This window comes from Rhamphochromis longiceps, linkage group LG6, assembly GCF_057381845.1.
Source record: "Rhamphochromis longiceps isolate RC_006_pf linkage group LG6, R_longiceps_female_GT1.1, whole genome shotgun sequence".
Taxonomy (NCBI): domain Eukaryota; kingdom Metazoa; phylum Chordata; class Actinopteri; order Cichliformes; family Cichlidae; genus Rhamphochromis; species Rhamphochromis longiceps.
In genome coordinates this window covers 28,219,246-28,245,062 of record NC_140562.1, presented here as the reverse complement: position 1 = coordinate 28,245,062, position 25,817 = coordinate 28,219,246, and the positions used below count along the sequence as shown (strand labels likewise).

General features: G+C 40.4%; 2 protein-coding genes across 9 annotated transcripts in view; one reads left to right on the top strand and one right to left on the bottom strand.

The window, feature by feature from the left end:
• Window positions 1-326: 326 nt before the first annotated feature.
• ecpas (Ecm29 proteasome adaptor and scaffold) lies at window positions 327-19,734 on the bottom strand. 4 transcript variants are annotated; one of them, XM_085410025.1, is made up of 50 exons: window positions 19,597-19,734; window positions 18,227-18,323; window positions 17,373-17,503; window positions 16,999-17,115; window positions 16,568-16,686; window positions 16,296-16,445; window positions 16,001-16,178; window positions 14,016-14,155; window positions 13,711-13,789; window positions 13,479-13,598; window positions 13,229-13,314; window positions 13,057-13,132; window positions 12,916-12,965; window positions 12,750-12,816; window positions 12,483-12,605; window positions 12,264-12,367; window positions 11,952-12,075; window positions 11,778-11,858; window positions 11,426-11,642; window positions 11,056-11,147; window positions 10,743-10,877; window positions 10,469-10,640; window positions 10,075-10,247; window positions 9,797-9,898; window positions 9,391-9,529; window positions 8,938-9,083; window positions 8,648-8,702; window positions 8,430-8,544; window positions 6,723-6,791; window positions 6,440-6,557; window positions 6,191-6,358; window positions 5,971-6,050; window positions 5,712-5,817; window positions 5,534-5,581; window positions 5,332-5,450; window positions 4,950-5,100; window positions 4,798-4,863; window positions 4,596-4,685; window positions 4,385-4,451; window positions 4,202-4,293; window positions 4,046-4,112; window positions 3,726-3,923; window positions 3,284-3,495; window positions 3,162-3,205; window positions 2,885-3,077; window positions 2,622-2,778; window positions 2,184-2,289; window positions 2,008-2,096; window positions 1,851-1,922; window positions 327-1,175 (listed from the first exon to the last, which is right to left on the bottom strand). In XM_085410025.1, the coding sequence occupies exons 2-50, from the start codon at window positions 18,246-18,248 to the stop codon at window positions 1,036-1,038; spliced, it is 5,565 nt and encodes a 1,854-aa protein (XP_085266151.1). In that variant the 5' UTR covers window positions 18,249-18,323; window positions 19,597-19,734; the 3' UTR covers window positions 327-1,035. The 4 variants fall into 4 exon arrangements, with proteins under 4 accessions (XP_085266151.1, XP_085266154.1, XP_085266152.1 ...); XM_085410028.1 differs by having other exon boundaries at window positions 9,406-9,529; XM_085410026.1 differs by having other exon boundaries at window positions 18,227-18,326; window positions 19,597-19,730.
• kdm4c (lysine (K)-specific demethylase 4C) overlaps window positions 19,664-25,817 on the top strand; it is a 31,704-nt gene continuing 25,550 nt past the window's right edge. For 3 of the 5 annotated variants that reach the window (XM_085410032.1, XM_085410031.1, XM_085410029.1), the window contains exons 1-5: window positions 19,664-19,809; window positions 21,435-21,601; window positions 21,846-22,021; window positions 22,753-22,867; window positions 24,581-24,774. In XM_085410032.1, the coding sequence (XP_085266158.1) occupies window positions 21,458-21,601; window positions 21,846-22,021; window positions 22,753-22,867; window positions 24,581-24,774 (629 nt within the window). In that variant the 5' untranslated portion in view covers window positions 19,664-19,809; window positions 21,435-21,457. Of the gene's footprint in view, window positions 19,810-19,892; window positions 20,493-21,434; window positions 21,602-21,845; window positions 22,022-22,752; window positions 22,868-24,580; window positions 24,775-25,817 lie in introns of those variants that run through there. The other 2 variants (XM_085410033.1, XM_085410030.1) reach the window with 2 other exon arrangements.

The window sequence follows — 25,817 nt, the reverse complement described above, 5'->3', positions numbered from 1 at the left end:
GTTCATTACCAGGCCTCTTCAGGACATGTTAAGGGGCAAATTTAGCCATTTAAATAAACTGTTTTGGATCAAGGTCACATTTACAACCTGCAGGACACTCGGCCCTTGAGACCTGGCGTTCCCCCACCCCTGCCCTAGACATTAGTGACACCATAGCAGGCTGATATCAGCATAAAAAAAAAAGCTAATCGTAAGGTGTTTTGCCTTACGAGGAGTTACACTCATTGAGTGCATTTGTTCCTAGTGCCTTCCACTGAGGCTGAAAGCGCTTAAACATGTGGTTTTAATACAGAGCCTATTTGGAATTAAGTGAAGAGTAATTGGTGCAAATTATTAAGGGGATTTTATTTATTCAGGGACAAATTCAAACAACTATAGCATCTCTTTGAAGTTGACAGCAGGTTTTTGTTTTTAAAAGACTTCACAAAATAGCCTTACGTCTTGCTCATCCATCAGGCAAAAAACCTTAATTTTTTTTAAGATCCCAAGAGTTCTCCAGTAGCCCCCGTCCTTTCACCACTAAGCAGTGATGGTGTTCACAACCCCTGAAAAGCCCCCCCCCCCCTCCATCCTTGTCGACTAAGGTGCGCAACCTTCTGTAGTTTCCAATGTTAGGCAAACCCACGACAGCAGTAAAGCTCCCAAAATTGGGGCTATAGGAAAACAGTGTCCACAAACCTAACACACTGGTTTATATATCATTTATCGTCAGCTTACTGTCCATTTAAACAAATAAATCTCAACAAGTTACGATAACAGCCTCGCCCTTCAACATGTCACTGAGTGCAGATGTAGAGCAAGGTTTGTTAGTCTCTTCAAGCTTTGCCAGCCATAAACATGAAACAGTCTGCATAAACAGGTGGGAGTCTCTTGGGCAACCCAGCATCGCAGCTCATGGGAATTATTATTATTATAGAGTGGGATATTTGTGAATCTCAGAGCATCAAAGAGGTCGGGGAAGTGTGCTAATGTATGGTCACTGATGAAGAAGGAAAAAAAGAGACACCGATGCTGTATGTTCTTGCCGCTGTGCGCTCAAGGTTGGCTTTGGATGTGTCTGCGCAGCTCCTGGGCCTTATCCCGCAAATCAGGCCTGCTGTCGGACTGCAGCGTCGACAGGGAGCGCTGCAGCTGCTCCCGGCTCTTCACAGACACACAATCCCACTGTTCACTCTCTGTTCATATCAGAGAAAGCACAGAAATATCATCAGTCAATCGATCAAATCTTTATTTCAACATATGAGTAATAAATGTAATCACACGTTAAAAAAATCAAAACATGAAATCACTCAAACACGAATATGTACACACGATCTACAATTCTTTAACTACAGCAATCCAAAAGTGTTCCTTTTTATAATATGTAATTATCAATTTTTAATGTATAATACAACCACATCAATTTTTAATACTCTGCTTGATCCATATAGTGCTTTAAGACTACACATGCTCCTCATTGCTGTCTATACTTTTTTTTTTTTACACTTAGCTCTTCCCTCACCACACAATCTTTCTTTTGTTTAAATTTAGTGACTATTTGTTCATATCAAAGAACATTTGAACTTATTCTTTTCTGTTATGATTCCCTCTAAAAGCTGCTGTAAACTCTGACCTGAACAAAACACGTTCATATCATCTGCAAATAATACAAGTTTCAGGGTGTTTGAGGCTTTACAAATGTCATTTATGCATATGTGGAACAAGTCTGAACCTTAATTCAGAGCAAACCTCACTACTGTAAAACCTTATGATCAAATGGAGATGCTAGAAAAAGAATAACGCTACATCGCCCAAGAATAAAACTGAAAAACAAAATACATGCTTGTATATAAGCAGGAATCGATATTTACCTCCAGTTCTCTTGACGATCACATCCACGACTGACAGGGCCTCGGTCCTCACAGAGGAGTAACTCTTGTTTTCTGGATAGAAAAGCAGCACAGTTGGGCATGAAACGCATGCGTATAAACTATAAAACAAAGTACCAGGACGTAGTGAAGGGCTTACCTAAAGGATATGTGAGAGCAGCACAGGTCTCTGTGAGAATCTCTGACAATGAATTCAAGTCGTCATTACCCTTTTCTAGCAGCAGTAACCTGCAACGAAAAAACAGCTCAATGCCTTTTAATCATTTTTTTTTCTTCACAGCCAGTCGAACACCTTCTCTTTGTTTCGCTGCTTACCCCTGGAAGTATGCCTTCATAGACTGAAGAACAGCCAGCTGCACTTTCCAGGTGCTCAGCTTAAGCTTCTCGCACATCAGATTGCACACCTCTGCCTGGAAACGTGCTACACACACACACACACACACACACACACACACACACACACACACACACACACACGAGAACATTACTTGCAGATCTTTCAATCAGCTCAAACACATTTCTTGCCCATTCTGTGGTAAGAAATTTGTGGAAGTTCTGCCAGATAACTTAAAAATCCAAGATACATGTAGTGGCTTATAATACGTCTAAAAAGTAGACAAAGGGAAAGAATGGTGTCAATTAAGGGGACAACATTTTTGAGCTGGTCCTACATTCCCATTTCTTTAAATGCCATATACAATATGTCAAAACAAATTTGGGGTTCAGTTTTGTCTCTTGTGAGAATAAACTTACTCTGAGTCTCGGGCTTTCTTGGCCAACCTTTTCCAAGAGTCTCAAAAGCACAAATAATAGCTTCGGTCTGCAGCTCTTTCTCCTTCACATCTTTATCATCATCGTCGTCGTCGTCTTCCAGTGATCTTGGGGATCCAACACCACTCTCTGGACTGCTCTGTTGTAAAATTATTAAGACAGGTTGAGTTCATTAAAAGACTTTTGCAAAATATGGCATCAATATTTTAATATTCATATTCAAGAGGCAGTAGGGAGGTTTCAACCTTCTTGATTAGAGGGAAAAGGATCTCTGCCATGTCGGCGAAACGGTCCTCCTGGCTGCTGTGGAGCACGTCCCCAGCACAGCGCAGAGAAGCAATTTTGTACACGAGATTCTCCTTACGACATTCCTTCAGCACAACCTCCAACACCTCAGAGATGGTGGGCTGGCCGCTGCAAGGCTTCTGTAGCTCCGTGCTGAAATGGAAGAAGTGTGACAAGAAATGTTGTGATGTACTTGGAAGAAAACATACAAAGAAAAGGCTGTGAGAGACTTTTTACCTGCATTTGGACACTACAGATCCAATGGCTTTCAAAAGCTCCTCCTGGAACAAAAATAGTTTAAAATAGAAAAATAAAATGAACACTTTCTTGTTTTCTTCAGGTATATTACATATCATTACCTTGCCAGCCCACGTGCGCCCAGATAGACCCTGCATTAAAGCTGTCAGCACCAAGCCGAGGTGTGGCGCCACCAGTGAGCCTGTCTGTTCCTTGGCAACAGTTGCCATGGCAGCTGCACCCTGAGCCTTCATCTTCCAGGACTGGGACTGCAGCGCTTTCTGTGTGATGGCAATCAGCTCGGTCATGTACAGTCTGATGCCTCCAAAGCTTCCTGATTAGAAAAAAAGTTTAAAGAAGTGGAAACAGAATTAAATCTTTATGTCATCACAAAAAGACACCATCACAAATATACAGCACATCTGAAGCTGAAAGGATTAGTTGGTAAAACAGAAACCTTGTAAAACAGGAAGATTTGCTTTGTTTCCTTTATATGTTCAGTGTATTGCAGCAGATTAATCAGTAATGCATAATTTTCATTAATGCTGTCTAGATTTTCCTCACCTGGAACGTTCTCCTGCCACACCTCAGACCACAGCGTGGCATCATGGCTCTCTCCTTTGTCCTCATCAGGACCCGGTGCCTGATGCATGCCCAGGAAAGCCAGTGGCAGGGCCACTCCCGCATGCCCTTTCAGCACATCTGGACTGTAGTGGCTGATTGCATGTACTGTCAGTGCACAGGATGACTTGTACACATTCTCTGGGAGCAAGAAAACACAAAGAGCAGAGTCTGAAAGCTAGCACTGAATTTAGTAAACCAACTTCTTGTGTTTTCAAATATAGAGCAGCTGGGAGAAATATAGACATATTTTACTTTCTCACCTTCTTTCTCCAAGTACCAGGTGTTGAGTTTCAGCAGTAGTTTTTCTACACTGCTGTCTTTTGCTGACTGATGGGAGAAAACAGATGTCCTTATGACTTTAACAAATCATTATTTCTAAATCATCAACAAGATTACTTATCACAATTGCTGCTCACCCTGACCAGGTGTCCCAAAGCAAAGGCATAAGCTTTCTGTACTACAGTGCTTCTGTCATGGATGCCATTCAGCAGGGAGCTCATAAGTTTACCTGAGGAAACAAAAACAGTTATCACAGTTAACACCACACTTCCATCATCCAATACACAAACTAGATGAACAGATTCAAACTTGTCCTGTACCTGAGTGTGGGGTCAGATCCTGTGGACACTGCACTGTGAGGGAAACAATTACACTAGCACAGCCACCCTGTGAGGAGAGACAAAGAGTAGCAGGTAAACACCTTGGTAGAAAAAAAGAAAAGAAAGGAAAGAGCCACTGTGTGGAAAAAAGGCAAATGTACGAAAGATCGGTATGATGATGCAAAGAAAGCTAAATAACTGTGTTTTTTACCTTGGTGCCCAAACCTACTCCACTCTTAAGCAGCTCACAGAGTCTGGGAACCAGTTCTCCCAGAACAGCAACATCCAGGTGCTGCAGACACTGAATACAAAGACAGCAAAAAAAATGTCACATGCTTTTGTAACACTTTAAATAAGGCACCTCTTTGTGACACATCTACTTAATTAATTAGTAAGGTTGTTTTGTTTTTTACCATGTTAACAGTCTCCATCATTGGAGAGGATTTGGCAGCACTTAGTCTGGCAGCATCCATGGCACTCTAGAAGTAGAGTAATAATAACTCATGACAACTTTTAATAAACTTATAGGCTTCGATTTTTTTATGGAGGCGAGTGCTGAGGTTACCTTTTCCTGCTCTGTGGCTCGGAGACTCAGGTAGTTGAGGACCTGAGGCTCCAGAGTGCTGAGGGACTCCAACAGAGCTGGGATTAACCGGGAAGCATGGGGCCTTAGTCTGGCACCGGCAGTCTTACTGATCTTCACCAGGGTCTGGATACTGATTTGGAAAAAAAGAGATTGTTGAGAGAACAGAACACACAATTATACAGCAAAAAATTACGACCTGGTAACGTGATGACCGAATGATGAATTAAAGTTAGCATCGTGCCATGTTGGAAAAGCGGAAAGGTACTACTACTAAAACATTTTACTAGAATTAAAACTAGAATTAAAGCACAAGTTTACATTAAAAGACTGCCACAGAGGAAAAACCAAACCAAGATATTACCTGAGTGAGCGAACCTCTGCGACATTGCTAACAATGCCTTTTTCCAGTAGGGTGGGTAAAATCACCGCCACAGTTCTCTGGGCTCCAGAGCCTGTAGACTCACACATACGGGTGCACACCTGGAGAGAGAAAAGGTACTCAGACAAGCACACATGTACACACAAACACATACACAGGCCAAAGTTGTGGCAAACAGCTTTACCTTACTGAGTGTTTTCAGTGTTAGGTCTGCAGCCTTCCTCACAGACTCCTAAACAGAAATTTTTTTTACTTTGTAATAATGTACATTTTATTTTTTTTGTTATGCATCAGTGAACGAATTCAAACCTTTGTGCCACATCAATGAAAGAAACACTGATCTCTGATCACTTCCTTCCTACCTTGATGTCATCAAGGACTCTAAACAGGGTCTCCCATATTTCTGCCAGGTGATCAATAAGGTCATCAGCCTGACGGCCTCGAATCAGGTCATTTAAGGCCAGGCAGCTGAAAGAAAAATTCACATAAACGTTTAGCCTTTAAATCTTATTCTAAACAAACTGCAAACATTATTAACAAAGCATCCATTCTAATGCAAGTTAACAAAGTCAAAAGCCAAGGCTGATGATCTTATTTTTTTTAATATAAGTGTACATGGACCTGGACTCTCGCACTCGCCAGGCGTTGTTGGTCAAATTAGAAATCACATCCTGAAGGATCTCTTTGAGATACTTATCCACCTGTAATAAATCAGAACAAGCAAGCAAGCAGGCACATGTAACTAAACAACTATGTCTACAACCATTTTTTTTCTAAAGACAAATAATGTTTTGTAGTTTGTTTTTTTAATGGATGCAAATGTACAACAATCAGCTCTTACCAGGGTCTTATCAGTGACCAAAGCATCCCAGATGCTTGTCATGGCCTGGCGAATGCTAAGGTTGGGATCAAACTGGTAGCGGTACAGACGAGGAATTATCTGAGGCAGGAATGGAGCCAGCTGTTCCCCGGCTTTAGCTGCGATCATGTGGAAACCAAAAGCTGCTCCCTGAAAGGAGGATAGGCATGATCAGGTTGGAAGGGGCATGGATGTCACGGATGTAAAAACTGGTGAATACAAACATGATACCTTGCGAGAGTTCCACATGGCATGATGATTGGCTAGGTTCATAAATTTGTACACAAGATCTGGTTGGTTCAGGTCGCTGGCCAATGAACACAGCTCCTTGTATGTGGACAAACCGTGACTGCCAGAAACCATGAATACAGATTATGTACAGAAGTAGGCCAAGAAGGGTGAATGTGTGCAAACTGAGCACAAAGATTAAATACATTTTAAAAAGCATGAATATATTTATTACACTTTCACTGAAATAGGAGCTAAAAATGCCAGTAGAGGTGATATGCCTTACCCATCAGGTGTTTTCCCCAAACCTTCTCCTTGGAACACCTCTGTATCCCCTGAGACTGCATGTTTCACTCTGTTTACAAAAAAAAATAAATAATGATTTAACAATTAGCCCAATGCAAGACACGATTGTAAGCTTGTTACAATCTTTGTCCTTCTTCAGTTTAACACTGGTTTCAATCACAATTTCAAGTTTCCCTGACAAACCACTGGAGACCAACAAACCTGCCTGGATCGAGCACAACTTTAGGTGGAAACTGAAGGACACCCACAACAATATATTGCTTTTGTTCTATTTTTAAAAGCGCAAAATTTGACAGAAGCTCGATGCATGTGTTCATCCTGCCCATGGTGCACATTAGCTAATCATTAGTCCTCCCACAGTGCTTAATGGACCATTTAAATTATTTATTTTTAGACTTCTTTTTTAAACATTTTGTGAATCCACTGCTTTATGATCCAAGTCGAGTCAGTCAGCTCTGTGAAACAGATACATTCAGAGGTCTTAACCCTTTAAGACCTACCATAGAACAAAGCCCGCCAGAGCTTATATTATATTTTTACATGCTGTGGAGCCATTTTTGGGAGCATTTCAAGTTGCTATACATCATTACAACCATTACAGCCTAAATTTTAATAATATGTATGCATTAAGTGCATAGTAATTACATAAATTGCAAAAAAAGTGCAATAAACTACAAAAAAATTGAAAATCGTTTTGTTTTTTTTTAACATATATTTCTAGTTAGAGAAATTTAAGAGGCTTATCCCTCAAAACTGTAAATACAGAAAAGTTGCATAAAATAGTTTCCTACCACAGGAAATTTATTTTGAGTGTCTTCATAGTTTTATTTTTGAAAAACACCAATTTTTATACACTGCAGAAAAAACGAAAATAAATATTATAGTGCAAAAACAGCATATATATCAAAATAAAATATTTCCAGCAGTGCAATATGAGTCCTAAGCATCCCAGAAACAACACAGAAAGTCATAAAGTCAAACATAACTTTTAAAAACACCAGTATAGGCTCATGAGGCCCTGACGGTAATAAAAACTACATTTCCGCAAAAATTACGTCACTTCCGGTTTCGGGCAGGTCATGGCGGACATGCGATAGTTCGCGCTGACGTCTATTCCAACGTAGGAAGTGTTATGAACAGCTGATCGGATCGGCAAGGCGTGTTTCTGGAATATTATGTTTTTGTTGCTGCAAGTGCTTTTTATGCAGTTTTTGCAAAGCTTTATGTGGAAGGAAACTGTGACCGAGGACAAGCTGATGGCATAAGATGTAAGTACAACTCCTCCAGTTTCATATGCAAAAAAAATTATTGCGCTAGCTCACATGGTTGCAGAGCTACCGGGATTTTAAAGTAGTTGCACAAAACGGAGCGTGCCCGCTCCGATCGGTTTTAAAGGGTTAACCCAGGAAACTGAGCAGCATCTTTGTGAGTCCATAATATTCCATTCCCATTTCTTCTAATTTTTTATTCTGTACACAAACTTATCAACACTTGCAGTAAAAAAAATAAAATTAACTGTATCTTTAGACCATTTTAGCTTTCAGCTGGGTATGTGGAGGACCTCATTCAACATGCACTACGGTCTAACAGTTTGTTTCAAAACAATAAACCTGTTTCTAGATTTTTCCCTCATTCATGCACAAGCTTGAAGCTGTTGAATCTGTACTCAACCCAACCATCCACTCACCTTTTACCAGTCATGAGCGTTTCAACAAGAGTGGACACCAGTTCCTGCTGGTCACCCTCTCCCCCCATCTCATAGACCAGACCAAGGCCTTTAGATGCCACATCCTGACTCAACTCTGAATGAAAGAGGAAGAGTGAAGCGTGAGGAAGTGCACAGGCACAAAGCTAGCAAGTAATGAGCTGATCAAACAGTTCACTTAGACTTGACTCTGATCTTACCGTCAGGGTCTGAGAGAACAGAGATAAAGGCCCCCTGAATCTCTTTCAAATGTGACTGTAAGAGTTAAAGAAGAGAAACAAAATTACGGGTATTTGACATACGTGCATAAAGAAATTAAATTTGCACACTAAAGACTTTGGCACATGAATATTTTTCCCAGAAAGGTACAATTTCACATTTCAAACATCTGATATGTTTTCTACGGTCTCACAAGATCTGCAAATCATTGCATTCTGTTTTTAATTTACATTTCACCCCGAGTCTCAATTTTGGGGTTAAAAATACACACCGTAATCTCCTTGTGCTGGCTGAGCTTCTTGACAAGGGAAAGCAGCCAGATGCAGGCTGCCTGCCGGACGTGGGGGTTCTGGCTGGTTATATACTTGGTCAGGATGGCGTTAAGGACCCAGGGAACCACATCATTGTTTTTTACATCTGTCAGCAGAAAGGAAAAAGTGGAAATTAAAACTTTTGTGGATAAAACATTCAGCTTTTAGATAAAAATGGACTGCTGCAGGTGAATTTATGCTCAGAAAATTCAAAATAATGTCAGACAGAAAAGATAACCATGGATTTCATTAGGACGACTGCTGGTATAAAGCTGAATATGGTCATGCAGAGTGGACAGTAAGCGTGCCACTATACTGGAGAACCAAATCAGAGTAGTGTGAACTTCAGAAATGGCAAAATTCATTAACAGATAAAAAAAAAATGTTAAAAGCACAATACAAGCTGGGACTACATTTTAGAAATGTACTCTGTGGTGGAGTGTAATGGTCCTCGGTGCAGGTCCATGGATCTCTGGCAGCTCCAGAACTGGTCCCTACTGCACCACTTGTTATGGCCTCTCCTACTGTGAATTGTAGCTCCACCTGCTTGGCCTTGGAAAGATTGAGAATGTAAAAAAAAAAAACTTGAGTACTGCTGCCAGCAACGAGTTGTTAAGCCGAGTGACAGCTCAAGTAGAAATGTTTAGAGACAATACCAGCATATCTGTGCAAAAATAACCACCTCAATACAGCCCGATTCATTACCCTGACCTCAAAAAGTAAAATGTTAAAAAACAAACAAACCTTAAGCTACCAATTACACCTATTCATTTGAACCTAGTCTTTTAAAAATGTACTATCCATCAGTATGTTTCATACCTCTACAGAGTCCATAAGTCCCTGCAGCAGCTTCTTCTGATGAGGGAAATCTTCATCTCCCACTGGCAGATAACCCAAGGTCATGATGGCTCGTTCCTTCATCTGGAACAAAGACACAAACATGATGATCAAGATAAAAAAGTAGGCAAGAAAATCTAAGGACCCGACATATCATTAATTTATACAGTGCAAATAAACCACTGATATAATGTGTGCCAGTAACGATCACTGGAAAGTGCCTCTCAGTAGCCATTTTTTCGATTAGATTTCTAGAATACCTTTGTACTCTCCTTGCCAGAGGGAATGCGGGCCAGCAGGTTTTCTACAACAGAGAGTTTAGTCAAGCCCTCTCCCTCTGCAGGGATCAGCAGGTGGCCATTACGCCCAATTTCCCCCAGAGCTGTACAGGCTGCTATAGCCAGCATTGCACTGCTGTTGTCCAGGAAGGAACCTTGACGAACATGAACAAAAATGGATCAAACAGCATACAAAGAAGCGAATCATTATTTATGATATAAACTTTAAAACTGTCAACTAAAAACTAAGGAATTAAAAAAAAAATACTGTATAATCATTACAGTATAGGCAAAATAAAATTTAGCATCAGTTTTTGGTACTCCAACAGTTACCAAATCAGTAAATGAATGAAGCTGATGTGAAATAATTACATACCAATTGTCTTTGTTGCCATGGCAGCAAGTTCATCATCTTCCTGGGAAGAGATGTTCATTTGCTGCCCCATGTTTTCTGTCGAATCAATGGATGTGGCAGCTTTTTTCCTGCTCATGTTCCTTCCGACCATATAGCCAAGAGCCAAGATGGCACCATGCTGAGTTTCAGGGCTCTGTGATTTGACAAAGCAAGTAAACATTAATGCAAGGTAAATTTTCACAGCTATAAAATAAATGAAGCTACGAACGGCTGTGTAGCAACAAAGTGGCATTACGTGGTTGTCTTTGGTGATTTTGACGAGGTTCTGCACGGCCTTCTGCAACTCGTTGCCAGTCATAGTCGAAACCACAACAGCATACAGCTGGGCTGCCAGCTCCCTCATGTCCTCCTTGTTTGTGTTCATCAGACTCTGGGGGGGAAAAAAACATCTGCTATTACAGCGATGAGATCTGTAAAATGTGCACTAGGCTGATGGTTTTACAATATCACAACACAGCTGAGCAGCTGGATTATCTGGTATCTGTCTCATTTGTGAAATAGTAAATACCCATATTGGCACTAACATCCCACATATTTATGATACTCACTTTAATCCAGTCGATTTTATCAGCAAATCTGGGAGCCAGTTTCTCCGGGCACACAGACACAACCTCCAGTAAACAGTACATGACAGGGATTCCTGTTAAGAGATTATTACATTAAGTACAATTTCCTGACAAACATAAATACCTGGAAATGCACATGGATTCTTAAAGGAACACAACTTATTTACATGAAGCACAAACTGAATTTTGCAGTCTTTTATCAAAGAGACAGTCTTCTTGAACAGAAGATACTTGCAATTTTTAAGAGTCAAGAGATTTTTTGGTTACTTAAATATTCACTGCACATTTTCAGAGCAAAAAAAAAAAAGTTCCAAAAACTGCTTGATTGTTTAATAACTAAGTGCTTCCTCACCTCCTACAGCAGAGAGCAGCTGCTGCAGAAGATCCATGTAGACATGTACAGGATTTGCTTCAGAGCCCTTTGACCCTGAGGGCTGAGAGTCAGAAAACAGCAGCGTGTGGACATAGCGGCCAATGGCAGGGGCATCATCCTGCATGTCTGACAAGCGTGTGGACATGGGCATGGCCCCGGCACTGTGGGCTAAACACATCCTCAGGTAGAGCATGATCTGGGACAACAGGAAACGGAAATGAGACGGATTAGAAGACAAGCATCTAGCACAGGTATAAGAGGTATAAGACTATAAGATGGGCCAGTGTCACGATTAATAGATGCCGTGAGGTCATAACAAATTCATATTTACCTCGCCAAATGCAGAGGGGTTGAAAGGAATTGTGGAAGTTCCCACAATGTACTTAGCTGGAGTCTTGATTCGCTGAGCGGCCTAATAAAGACAAAAGTGCAGAGATTTAAGATTTAAAACGTCTTAGTAAAAACACCATCATGAGAAACTTGGAGAACATGCTCAGAGCCTCACTTTCTCCTGGATATAAGCCACCATATCAGGAAAGGAGGGCATAGGTTTTGGTCCCTCCTTCTCTGAGCTCTTGGTATGGAAAGCCCTCAGCACCCTCTGGGCCTCCCCAGACACCTCTTCTCTTCTACAACACAGAAAAATAAGACACTTCAAGCTTTTCTGCAGGTAAGTACACCTAGGACACATTTTAGTTTAAGCTCAAAGCTTCTTCTTTGTACTATCAATAATTTCATGACCCAGTAAAATGTTTACTGTGTGTTCTTGTCATTTATTTACCACCACACGAAAGATTACTGTGTTTTTCAAACTTACGGGTCTCCAGCAGCCAGCAGCAGTAGGTATCTTGATGGCACATGATCAGGAGCAAAGACCGTGCTGGCAAACTTCATGGCCACCTGGCGAACCTGCACCTCCGGCTGTTACAAAACAAAACAAAAAACAACAAAGAACTATACGAGTGTTTGATTTGCCTCATTTCTACTTATTAAACCCACCAAGATTAAAGTTTATTCTACCAGTTCTGCCTCTCACCTTTCCAATATATGCAGCCACCAGGGCCTCCATTAGGTTGAGCAGTGCTCCTTGGAGGTTAGCGTAAGCTCCAACCATCATAGACAAAGCCTCCTGAATAGCTAGACGGACATCAGCTTCTTCCTGAAGAGGAATTTTAGAAATTTCAATACCAGATGCACAAGAATAGAGTTTAAGGCAATAATTTTATATGGACTGTGAGTGCCAATATCTTGTAATGCATTAGTTGCTTGGTACTCAGTTTTCACTGCAACGTCTTTCCCCTACCTTACACATGGACTCAAAGAACTGCTGCACAAGTGCAATGTCCTTTGTGAAGAGCTGAGGCATACGACTAGAACAGAGGACCGAGATATTTTGTATTACATCATTTGAAATACAATGCAAAACTGGAAATGTTTAAATAAAGAAATAGTTCATTATTTCCTTATACCTTGACAGCTTTCCAACAGCAGAGTAAGCAACACACAGTAACTTAGGATCCTGCAAAGACAAGTGTTTCCCAGTAAGTATATTTCAAATTAAAGTGCGCGACCCTGTATGAACTTCACATTATTTATGTCTTGCATTTTACCTCCTTGTATTCATTGATGAGCTTGGTAAGACCATTAAGCAACATTAGCCCTAAAGGCTTATTAGTGTCAGGGCATCTAATGAAAAATCAGAGAGACAGAATCAGCTTTTAATTACTTGAAACACACTGATGAAGACAGATGTATCTGTAGGAAGACGAAGAAAAGACTTACACCATGCAGATATGATGGACAAACTGTAGGGTGAGAGACAGCAGTTTGTTGTTTGTGCTGGCCCCAAACAGACCGTCATAAACAACCTACAGAGGACAGAAAGCAAACTAGTGAGAAAATCTGGAAAGTTTACTGTTTTGCATGGCAGTACCTGAAAAATACCCATATATCAGAGTTATCTGGATACACTAAAACAAACTTCACACTGAATAAAAAAAGAAAACATGGCCAGAAGCATCACAGATCGTACCTGGATATTAGCTGGAAAGCACTCTGCAGCCAGACGTGAGCGTAGAAGATGCGGCAGGATCTTCAGCTTAACTCTTGTGCTTACTGGCTCATGTTTCAGCTCTTGCTTCATGCCGCCCCCCTACAGTATACATATAAAGGGATTTTACATTTCTACGGGTCAAGAAAATACTTATGTTCACAGGTTATGTTAAAAAAAAGAGAGTTTAAATGTTGAGTTTGAGTTGACAAACCTTTGTTTTAAGAGGGACATCCCCCAGATACACTTTGAACATCTTGTTGATAATTAGAGGATTGTTCCAGTCGATGATGCTGAAACATTACAAAACAAGTGCATTACTAATGATAGGAATGACAGTTTGACAGTTTATTCAGCTCCTCAGAAATACTTGAAAAAGTCTGACTTTTTAAAAATTATTTTTACAAAATCTAGGAAACTGTTAAGTTGTATAAACTACCGGACAAAAGGAGCACTTAAAAGTGGAGGACTTGGTGATGCAAATACAAACACAGACATAAATCAAGTTTCATGGCCTACCTTTGTTTGCTCTTCAGCTCCAGATCAGCTGCAGTGGCCACACTGTGTCTGGTGTCACTTGACGCCACCACCAGGTGGACCACCGTCTCCACTTCTGGGACTTGCTTTGCCTCAATGAACTTCACTATTCCCAGTTTACACTGTTGGAACCAAGTACACAACAAGGAACTATTTAGTCATAGTAAACATGCCACATGGTGCTTCACCGTCCACATTTATATTAAAAAATATACATTACAGAAGAAATTGCTCTGAAGAAATTATACCAAACAGTCAAATTAGGGGTGAAGGTGGAAAATTTATAGACATAACTGATTCTAACCTGAATGTTTAGAAGCTATTCAAAGATTTGCCTTACAAAAAAAACCCCTCCATATCAGTGTTTCCCGCAGATTTGAATATTTTTGTGCCGATAACCTGTATGCATCCACAAGCGGAGGCACAAGCACTGCATGTGTACAGCAATAATCATCTCCAGTTACTCTTTACGCCTGCAGATGGACTTCAAATGCACAGTGCTGAACTGCAGCTGGTCGTTTTTGTCATTCTCTGCATCATCTGTGATCTCAGTATAGTTATCCACCTACTGCATGTTTTGATGAACATGAAACTCAGTTACAATGAAACCCAGGGATTGTCTTTGTTAACTGCAGTGCACAATGGTATAGTTGGGCACTATTCCAATGAATGACAGTGAATGATATTCAGGATTGTCATTAAAGTCACCTGACTAGCAAAAGACTGGGATGGCCTAGATTAGTTGGTAAACAACTGAACTTTCAAAACATTGGCAAGGGGGACCAAATCTACCAAATCAACAGGACATTGAGCTATCCACACAGACAGACAAAAACAATACAGGTGCAAGATACACAAAATTCACGGTTCGGTTCGATACTTTGGTGTCACAGTTCAATATTTTTTCGATACAAAAAAAATGTTCATGCCTTTTTAATTTGTCATTTATTAAAATTATAAATGTATATTTTAACTCAAAAGTACAGTTTTTAAACTTAATGTTGCTGAAACAACAAAATAAATCTATCTGATCGAGAAATCACTCATCTTTGGAAAAGAGAGTTTATTACAGAGAAATGGCTCTTTCCAAAATAAAAGCTATACTATACGCTTCTTCTGGGCTATATTCTCAGCAGCATATTAAACATATCAGGTCCCCATAAGGAGAATCATGTGCTAACGGCTGTCTAAATGACTCGGGTAAAGTTTGTAGCATGCTTGTTGTTTTTGTCTGCTTCCACTTGTCTTTGCACTAGGATGATGTCGGCGTAAATGTGCAGTCATATTTGTTGTGTTCCCACTAGTGCTGTCAGCGTTAATCTCGTTAAAATGACATTAACGCCATAACGCAGCAAATCTCCGTTAACGAGTTACCGCGGATCGCCCCCCGTGCGTGGGGCTGGACGGCGTCAACACGTTAACGAGCTAACTGCGCTAACGCACTAGTTCCCACAAATTGAGCATTGCTTGGCACATCTGACATACTGTTTTACTTTTGTTTTCATGTGAAGCTTACCATCAGGGTCATGCTTCACATGAAAACCAAGATAGTTCCAAACGCCAGATCTGAATGAGGGTGGGGGAGGTTCAATTTCAGGTAGCGTTGAGGCAGTTGCCATGTTGCAAGCTTAGCTTCTGTCTTGCTAGCTTGCGTTGCGCTCAGTGGAACTGCACTCAACAGTGCAGCCTAGGCAGAGTAGTCGAACGCAGATCCATTGAAGAAAAGTTGATAAAATAAATAAAAAATGTTGTATTGTTCGATACATATGCGTACCGAACCAAAAGCACTGTATCGAACGGTTCAATATCTATACGAGTATCGTTGCACCCCTAAAAAACAAGTCACCAAACATACTCAGATGGGCATAAATATACTTGGCCGGCCTGCCCAAACACTGAGCATATTACCTTTCCAAACAGATAAACATATAAAGCCAGTTCTCATCCTCCCAGTTCAGTTTGTATACCTGCTCCAGCTGTTCAGCATTCCACTGGGCTTCTCCAATCACCCTCTTGGCAGCATAAACACTCATCCCTGGAGGAGGCTGTGGGAGACCCTGACTACTCGCAGCCACTGTCCCATCTCCAGAAGTACCCTGGGAGGAGGAGGGAGCGGGGCGAGTTGGAGATTCATTCAGCACAAACCTAGGAGGAGAAGGACACTACAGGTCAACAATTTGTGGTAAAAATACTTCTCGCAAGGAATTAATTTCACCAGAGGTAGGTCTGCAACCCTTATTCGCTTATGAATCGTCAACTCACCCATAAGGCATCAGTAAAACATCTAACATGAACTCCAACAGCAGGTGCATTGTCTTTGGCCGCTCAGTTAGGTTAAACAGAGAAGCACTCTTGGAGGTGTCAGTAGGATACTTTATGTGGTAAAGAGTAGGGATCAGCAGGTGCATCAGACTAAGAGAGAACATAGAGTATAGACAAATTAAATTAAAAATAATAAGCTGATATCTCAAGATTGCTTAACACACATGTCACACAACCATATCCAAAATGGGTGTTTGGATACATCCCCTTACCTGTCCTGCTGTGGCTGTGGTTTTCCTTCCATGGCAGTGATGAGGGTCTGGGCTAGCTCACACTGTTTTACCACCTCCAGACGAGGGTAGCCCATTTTAATGTAGATGATGGTGAAATTCTGCGTATAAATGTGACCATCAAAACTCTGCTCTCAATAATAGGCCAATTTTTAAAAACACAAGTCAATCTAGGATCACTAACTAGATTTAAAAAAAAACCCCACATAAACGTCAATTCAATCATGTGTATTAAATTGTGTTTTTAAAACAAAACAAAACAAAGGGACAAAAACACTGATCTGATTAAATCCCATGTGGTAACTGTGTGATACCTTACCAACGATGTTCATTGGCCCATAAGGCAATCACGCCCACAAGGCAAACATGAGATCCTCCACTATATGGCAAACATCCTAATATGAGATTCTTACCGTAACGAAAGAGGCAGCTGCAGGGTCTTGGTACTGCACAAGCAAAGTTTCTACTGGAAGTTGAATCTTAGGCCGGCTTTTTATCCTCTTATTCAGGTGGACCAACAACTCCATTACCTAGCAGAGAATACGCAGTTTCCACATTTTATTATGTAGTTAAATAAGACAGATGCATAAACAAAGTAAAAGGGATCTAAGCTCCTTGAAGAACCTTTGCATCTAGAGAACTGAGTCTATATCTCTGCTATACCTTCAAATAATTTTTTTCTGGGCTGAACTTTGAAGTAATGATACTGCAGTTTATAAACACATCTCCCTTGTAATGCAGTCATTATAATCTCTTAAGTAACAGAGACAGGCTACACCCTTCTTACTTTCTTCCGCACCCCCTCTTGAACGCTGGAGAGCTTGAGGAGAACAGGGGGTAGGAACTTGGAGATAATGTCCTGCAGCTGTTCATCTGTCTCTGCATGGCCCAGGCGAAGGAACACACGTTCCAGTTGATCTGTCAAAAATACATATAACACCCTTGTTAACTCATTTTCCAGGCGGTATTTGTCACACGCTAATTATTGGCCCCATCATGGCTAATTTCGCAATATCTTTCTACTCAAGTATCTCACCCAGTAGTAAGGTATCTGCAACACAAAGACTACGACCTTCAGTTTAACATAGAGCAACATGCATGCTTAAAACGGTCTCACGGGCATGTTGCTGCAGTTCTGCTGATAAGTTCGTCCTGTCAGCTGCTGTGCTGGTGCGACCATCACCCAGCCCTGCCTTCCTTCTCCTGGCATGGCTCACCAAGCACCCAGCTAGCTACAACAACTGACAAGACTATTCACGCATTTGATCGTTTCTGTATTATTCAACTAGCTTTTCACTTAAGGTCACATCCTGCAGGTCAAATCCCCAATACCCCGAATATCCTAGCAGTTACTGCGCACTTTCAAAGTTTCATAAATGGATATATATTAATAGCCTACGTGATAGTTTCTTTTTGACCATGACTGGGCAAACGGCCTCCTGACGATAGCATTCTGGTTAGCTTAGTAGCTAGCTATCGCACCTACCCCTGGTTTTTAACTACAAGAAGCTTTAGCGTTACACCAAAAAACACCCCAACTGTCAGGGCGGATCAGGCATTTTCCTGGATACGTTTTTAGAAACCACGAGTGCGACATTTGACAAAATATATGAATCGCCAATAACCCAAAAAGAAACTTACTGAGTTCATCCTGGGCAGCCATGTTTGCAGAAAGTCAATCAGCGACCCCCACAGTTTAGAGAGTGTTACTGCATCCACCGACGCCACTCCTAAGCCACTGCTTCATCACCCCAGACACCAAAAATTATTAAATGACACACAAGCAATCACAAGGAAGTTTTGTACATTTAAATTGTGCAGCACAGATCCTACATGCTCTTATTCTACAGGCTCTCACGACAAATACAACTAGATAGATAGATAGATAGATAGATAGATAGATAGATAGATAGATAGATAGATAGATAGATAGATATTATTAGTATTAATTTCCCAGATTTTATTGATTAGATTCATATGGGGACAGGTAGTACTTCAATCTTCTTCCCTTCTTCTGCTCCTCCCATCAGCTGCTCATTTGACTCAGTATCGCCCTATCACTGGCATTCTTTTCTGTCACACCAACTGTCTGCATGTCCCCTTCATTACATTCATGAATCTTCTCTGTGGTCTTCCTTTTTTCCTCCTACCTGGCACCTTGTTATTCGGCATCCTTTGTCAAATATATTGCTCCTCTGCACATGTCCTCTCTGACTTTGTCTCCAAACTGCTCAACTTGAGTTGTCCTTCTGATCTACTCACTTCCATTGAAATGCTTAACCTCTTTAGCTCCACCCATCTCTTTTTTTGTCAGCACCATCATCTCCAAACCATACATCATAGCATGTCTCACATTTCATCCATCAGCTCCTCCTTCCATCGTCCTAGCACACTCATTAGCAGCTCTGTCCTTAATCACGCTAACCAGCTTCTTTGCCAGTCAACCTGTACAAGTTCTCTATTCTTTAGTGTCCAGCCTTGCATACAACTCACTATAAGCTGTGTCCTTTGCTTTTGTTCCAGTACTGCTGCCCCTTTTTTCTTTGTCATCCTCTTCCTTCAAATGCGTTCTTGTACCTTTTCCTTCCACCACCAAAATCTCATTGTCTACTCTCCTCAGTCCAGGGGATACACGAAATAACTTTTTTTTGTACAATTATTCATAAATGACTAATTCCGTACTAATTCTGGAGCATTAAATCCCAACCTAACAAACCTCTCACAACCAGGCAACCCAAAACTTATTTTCATCAGATGCCTAAAAGAGCCTCGGCTAAGTTAAGCTACTATTAAAAAATCCTTTGGGATTTAACTTAAGCTTAATTGTTTTAGCCCTTGATATTACAAATTGCACAATTAACTCCAGATTTTTTTTTAATTTATTTATAGCTTTAAAAACAAAAATAACTTTCACCTCTGGGCCTCAAGGTGCAGCTATAGAAATGACAAAATATTAGACCAGCACTTTTTGACTTTTTAGCGCTGGGGATGCAGGTGCACTTACTACCTACGTCTCTGGCTGCGTTCCAGTTGACGGGCTCGCCTCCCGATCCGCAGATCTCACAGCGCCTGGATAGGTTACTGCACCACGGCCGTGCCTGTGGAGGCGGTGTGGGACACCGCCGTTCTGCACGGCACGAATCAGCAGCAGCTGTCATGTGAATCAGCTGTACGAACAAGGAAGGGGATAAACAACAACACGACCCGAGTCTTTCTAAATCAAGGTAAAACAAAACAAAACAAAACCCTGTACACTTTAATGCGGACATGATGTGAAATACCGGCGAAAATTGTGCAGAGGAAGCTAGCTTTGCGCCAGTTTGTGTGAAAGCAGGGTGCATTTCGTGACTCCTGTGCAGAATTAGCCGAGCTATCAACAGCTAAGCGTTAGCACTGCCACAAACACAAGTTGGCACGCTCTCATGCCACTGGACTTCTCGCGGTGTATGTTTTGGCTTTGTTTGTTGGTCTGTTGCTAAACTTGCATAACACATAACAGTAGAGAAGTGCTAGATGAAATGTTCTGCACTACATAAAGTGGCGAAGGGGGTAGCTACAGGCCTGTGTGCAGCCTTCTTGTGAGGGGCATTTAAATCTCATTGACTCGTGCAGTAAGAAGTTAGCTAACGCGATAGGTGGCTTAACTTAACACTTTGTAATGCTTTGCCCTCTCTAACTGTTAGCACCAAATACTGTTGAGCCGCAATGCCCCACGAGCACACATTAAATTAAAGCCGGTGGGTATCATTTAAATATAAGCGAGCTAGTCAGCCGAGCTAGCAAGCTGCGCTGTTTGTTCAGCCATTATTTGGCATCCTAACAAAACGTAGGCTAGTTGGCTAGTTAGCTTGTTGGCAGACAACAAAGATCAGCAAAGCCAGAAGCGTTCATGCAGTGTTATTAATACGTAAGTACAATTCTGCTGTGATTTAATGGAGATATTTATCCCTATATATATATATATATATATATATATATATATATATATATATATATATATATATATATATATTATGCCAGACAGAGGTTATGCAGGGTTTTAAAACGATTGTTTTAACACCCCGACAAAGAGTAAGGATGTAAACATTGTGCTTAAGCATTTTTTAACTCCCCTCCCAGAAAACTTGCTCCAGCCTGTGATTGCCTATTACATAATTAGGTTGCATACCACTAATTGGGTCGCATATAATGTAGATTGCAGTGAAGTAGCCTTATAAAGAAGTATAAGGCCAAACAAACACAACAGCTTCACCCGTTGATCCTTTGTCTGGATACACAGGAACCTCAGAGTTGGGAGTGGGATGGGTGGAAGGGACAAAAATCTGAAAAGGGTTGTTGGCATGAGCAAAAGGATCACTAGATCACATCCACAGTTGTCGAATCTCTATCTCCATCTAGTGGCGAACCTGTCGGTTACACGCAAGTCAGTTACCCTGCTAATGAGCACAAGATCTTCTAGTAATGCGATTTGTATTTTTTGCAATCGTCAGAAAAACTAAAGAATTTCTAACATTATAACTATAGTGAAGCTGTTTGAAATTATATATCATTGTGATGAGTGTGGAAAAAGTGAAATAGGAGGTGAACAATTGTTAAATGGCATTTTGCATTGTATTTTGCATTTGTAACAAGACTTGGTGCTGGGGGTGCAAAACCATCTGTCCTCTTGTTGCGCCACTCTTGAAATTCACTCTAAATAACTAACTAATACCCTGCATTTTCACTAACCATAGACAGTATAGGGGTAAAGTATTTTGACAGATACTTTTTATGTGAATTTTAAAATTCATACAAAATTCACATTAATGTTGGAACATCATCAATATCTTCTGTTTTTCTTTCTCCTCAGGTTTTACCTGGTAAGGTGGCAGGATGGCGGGAGCAGAGGTGCATACCGCTGCAAACCCCACCTGCAAGATTATGACCTTCAGGCCCACTATGGAAGAGTTCAAGGACTTCAACAAGTATCTGGTTTATATGGAGTCTCAGGGTGCACATCGGGCAGGCCTGGCTAAGGTAAGTAGTGAGTTGAATCAGACCTTGGACAGTTATTTTTTTTTAAACTTATCATATTGTTACCTTATCTTAGTGAGTGGGTTTACATTTTATACGTAGTTTGAACCGAAGTTGGATTTAGTCAATCAAAAGAAGAAAAGGAAGAATGATGTATAGTGTGACATGTAAATGCACAAGGAACTGACTTTTTCTTTTGAATAAATTTCCTACATCGTTGTTTTTGATTCCTCTGTTTATCCTTCAGGTAATTCCTCCTAAAGGCTGGAAGCCCCGTCGCACCTATGATGACATAGATGATTTGGTCATCGATGCTCCAATTCAGCAGATGGTGGCTGGCCAATCAGGGCTCTTCATTCAATACAACATCCAGAAAAAACCTCTGACGGTGCAGGAGTTCAGACGATTGGCCAACAGTGACATGTGAGTTTTAACTAACTGGTTTACATGCTTCGTTAACTCTAATAATCAGGAGGAATAGTTCTTAATTTCACACAAATGTTTCATTTTGATGTTGTCACAGCCAAAACCCAATTTCTTCAGAGTTTGAGTATTTACAAACCTTTGTAAAAGGCCTGTAAGGTTTTGTCTTATACTAATAAAGAGAAATTGACCACAAGCTGGCAAAACAGTATTAAACATGACCATTAACAAAATAGAATAAAGGAGAATGAAATGAAATGAATGAAAGCTTAATAAGGTTAAAATTACATAAAAAGGAGGTCAAGTAAACAGAAAGAGCAGTAAATAAACACGAATCAAACAAAGAAGCTCAATATGTAAAAAATTACGCACATACCATAGAAAGCAATGTGAAAAGCTTAATATACAAAAAGCCATAAATAAAAATCAAAAATGTGAATTTTTAAAAAAGGTAAATGTTTAAATTAAAGACTATGTAAAAACTGAATAGAGAAGTAAGCATGATGTAAAGAAGCTCACATCAGTAAAGTAAAATAAAAATAGGATACTAAATCTAGCGAAAAAACACAAGCATAGCAAATATTATTAAAACAAAGTTAAGAGTAGAAATAAGTTGCTTTGGTGTTGGTGTCAGTAGCTCTGATTCTGCGTCTCCGGTTTAGACCACAGCAAAGTACTTGTACAAGGATCGCTGTCTAATGTCAAATGAAATTTCTTTCTTTTTCTCACAGGTACTGTACGCCTCGCTACCTGAATTATGAAGACCTTGAGAGGAAGTATTGGAAGAACCTCACTTTTGTTTCACCCATATATGGTGCTGATGTCAGTGGCAGCCTCTACGATGAGGTAGATGGATCTTTCTTCTCTCTGTTTTTGCTTCTTCTTTTTTTTTTTTTTAAATGCATGCTGATGCTAAAGCCAACCTTTCTAGTTTAGCTTTCTCTTATTACATTCCCTGCTGAGTTTTTACAATTCGTTTTATCATAAGCAAAATAATAACAAAATTAAATTGACTGACGATCAGGTTCATGGCCTGTTCCTTTGTTATTTCATGACGAATGAAGCAGATAATATTTGAACTTGATGAGTGTGGAACATGTATTTAGTGACTTGTGAAACAAATGTCAAAGTCTACCTTCATGAATGGAAATACAGAGAGTTACAACAAGGTGCAAATCACTGGTTACACTCAAAAACAAGAAGTCTGGATTAAACTTTGACAGAAAACATCTAAAATAGCCAGAACAGTCCTGGAAAAATCATTTGGACACATGAAATGAAAATTCACTTTTACCACAATGATGGATAGAGAAGAGTATTGAGAAAGGAAGAAACAGATTCAGGCAAATACTGCAAAGCTGATTAGACAGCACTTCACAGTACACGTCAGGGGTGTCAAACTCAAATACACAGTGGGACAAAATTCAAAACTGGAACAAAGTCGCGGGCTAACGTTAATATTTATTGAAATATATTTATTCCTCCAGATATAAGAATGAATCTTTTCTTATGGACTCAAACACGTTTTGCTGAAAAACTGAATATGGAACAAGCAAAGCTTAATACTAAACAATATATATATTAGCTGTATAATACCAGTAGGCCAGCTCTAATAGTAATTTGGTATGGCTTCGCGGGCCAAATGTAATTAGGCTGACGCCTATGGTCCACGTGGATAATGACAAAGCATACTGCAAAAGCAATGGAAAGAAATGGGACATCATTCAATGCACAAGAAAGTCAATTAACCCCAGCACAATAGAGCAGCTTTTCACTTATTAAATACACAACTGAATGCGGAAATACCCAGAAACAGGTAGTAAAGGCTCAGCAGAGCACCTCAGTGGAGGAAGCGCAGTATTTGGTGACGTCTGTCAGATCAAGATTTCGGGCAATGATTGACTCCAAAGGATTTTTGGCCAAGTGTTAAAACCAATCCTTATATTTAATAATGGTTAGCTTTTTTTCACCGATTAGTTCTGAGCCTTTAAAAATGAGGGAGTATGTATACAAATAGCTGCAATTCCTAGTTTGGTAATGCAAATAGTTTTGTTAAATAAAAGCTGAAAGTCTGCACTTTGATCATATCTCGATTGCTTGATTTAAAATCCACTGTGGTGGAGTACAAAGGGAAAATTGACATTTTAAACGTGTCACTGTCCAACAACTCACACTTTACTGTATATCAATATTGGAACTGTTTGACATTTCTACATGCACACAAATACACCAGAATAATGAAAGTAATCAGAAGGATCTTCTACACAGGGACTTCAATAGTCATTACAAATCCTCCAGTTTTGCACTGCATTGTTGACCCCCAGTAAAATCAGTGAATAGTGCGGTTTCTATTAATATAGAGTGATTGGAAGCCTGAGTAGCATTTCTTCATTGCTGGCTTGAACAACTGAAGGTCAAAACATGTCGAGCAGCACTTTAGCGACACAGCGCACTTGTCTCTTTGTGTAGCTGAGCTGATAGTGATTGGATTTAAAATGCCATCATCAACTGCGGTACCAATCTGTAACCCAGGTCTAAAGCCTGTTTCTCATTTTCTAGGATGTGGATGAGTGGAACATTGCCCACCTGAACTCTATCCTGGATGTTATAGAGGAGGACTGCGGTGTTTCCATTCAGGGTGTCAACACTCCATATCTATACTTTGGTATGTGGAAGACTACCTTCTCCTGGCACACCGAAGATATGGACCTTTACAGCATCAACTACCTTCACTTTGGAGAGCCCAAATCTTGGTGAGTAAGGAACAGTGATTAGTAGGAGATGGAATCATTTTTGTGTTTTCTATTCGTCACTGAGTTATAATCTGACTCCTACAGCAAGAAGGTCTAATCTAACAATGTTTCACAGATTGTATCAGTCCTTTTTCTCTTTTCTATTAACCAGGCAGACAAATTAGACAAAAATGAGAAATTTGAAGCTAAAGGTGATTACAGCCCTTTAAAAGCATTATATCGAAGTCCTTAAATAATAAATGCAATCAAGGTTCAGAGCACAGAAGGCGTTGATCATTAAAGAATAGTCAAATTGGGGTTTTTTTCCAGTCGATCTTTGTTCCTACCTCCACTTATGGCCAAGGGCTGTGTCTTGTGAGACAAAAGGATGACCTCATGGTTACACTGAGCTTCCTTTGAGTGGTGGCTGGGTTACTTTCGAGACAGGGTAAGGACACTTGGTCATTCAGGAGGAACTTGGAGTCTTTACTCTTCCACACTGAAAAGCAGCCAGTTGAGGAGAAAGCATCTAATTAGGATACAGGCGAGGTGTTTCAGGCACTTCCTACCTGGAGGAGGCCCTGGGGCAGACCCAGGACTGGTTGGAGAGATGATATCTCTCAACTGTCTTGGAAGCATCTCAGCATCCCTCTGGATGAGCTGGAGGCTGTCCAGATAGAGCGGGGTCTTGGCTTCTCTGCTTAGACTGCTTGCTCCATGAACCCAAACCCAGATAAGTGGTTGAAGGTGGATGGTAGATGGTTTGGAAAGCCAAATTCTAGATTTCAGTAGAGGAACCAAATGCAAAAAGAATAGAGAATTCTGCTGTGCAATAATACAATACATTGAACACTTCAACTCTGTTAACAAGTCTCTCCTTTAAGTTAGAGGACACTATTATAAATACTATTCACAAAAAAAGAGGGAAGTTTTCCTCCACTGAAAAGTAGCTGGTTTGCAGATAATTGTCTATACTTTTTTTTTTTCAAGGTAAAGAGTTAACTCAAGTTTTGTGGATTTGTGAATAGTCAAAGAAACAATTTTATGTGACATGTTTAAACAAA

Coding starts and splice junctions, on each gene's coding strand:
- ecpas (XM_085410025.1), bottom strand. CDS start 18,248: ATGGCTGCCCAGGATGAACTCA. Junction 8,703..8,937: donor GCCAGCACAAGGAGATTACG/GTGTGTATTTTT, acceptor TAACTCTTACAG/TCACATTTGAAAGAGATTCA. Junction 5,451..5,533: donor CACTGAAAACACTCAGTAAG/GTAAAGCTGTTT, acceptor TTCTCTCTCCAG/GTGTGCACCCGTATGTGTGA.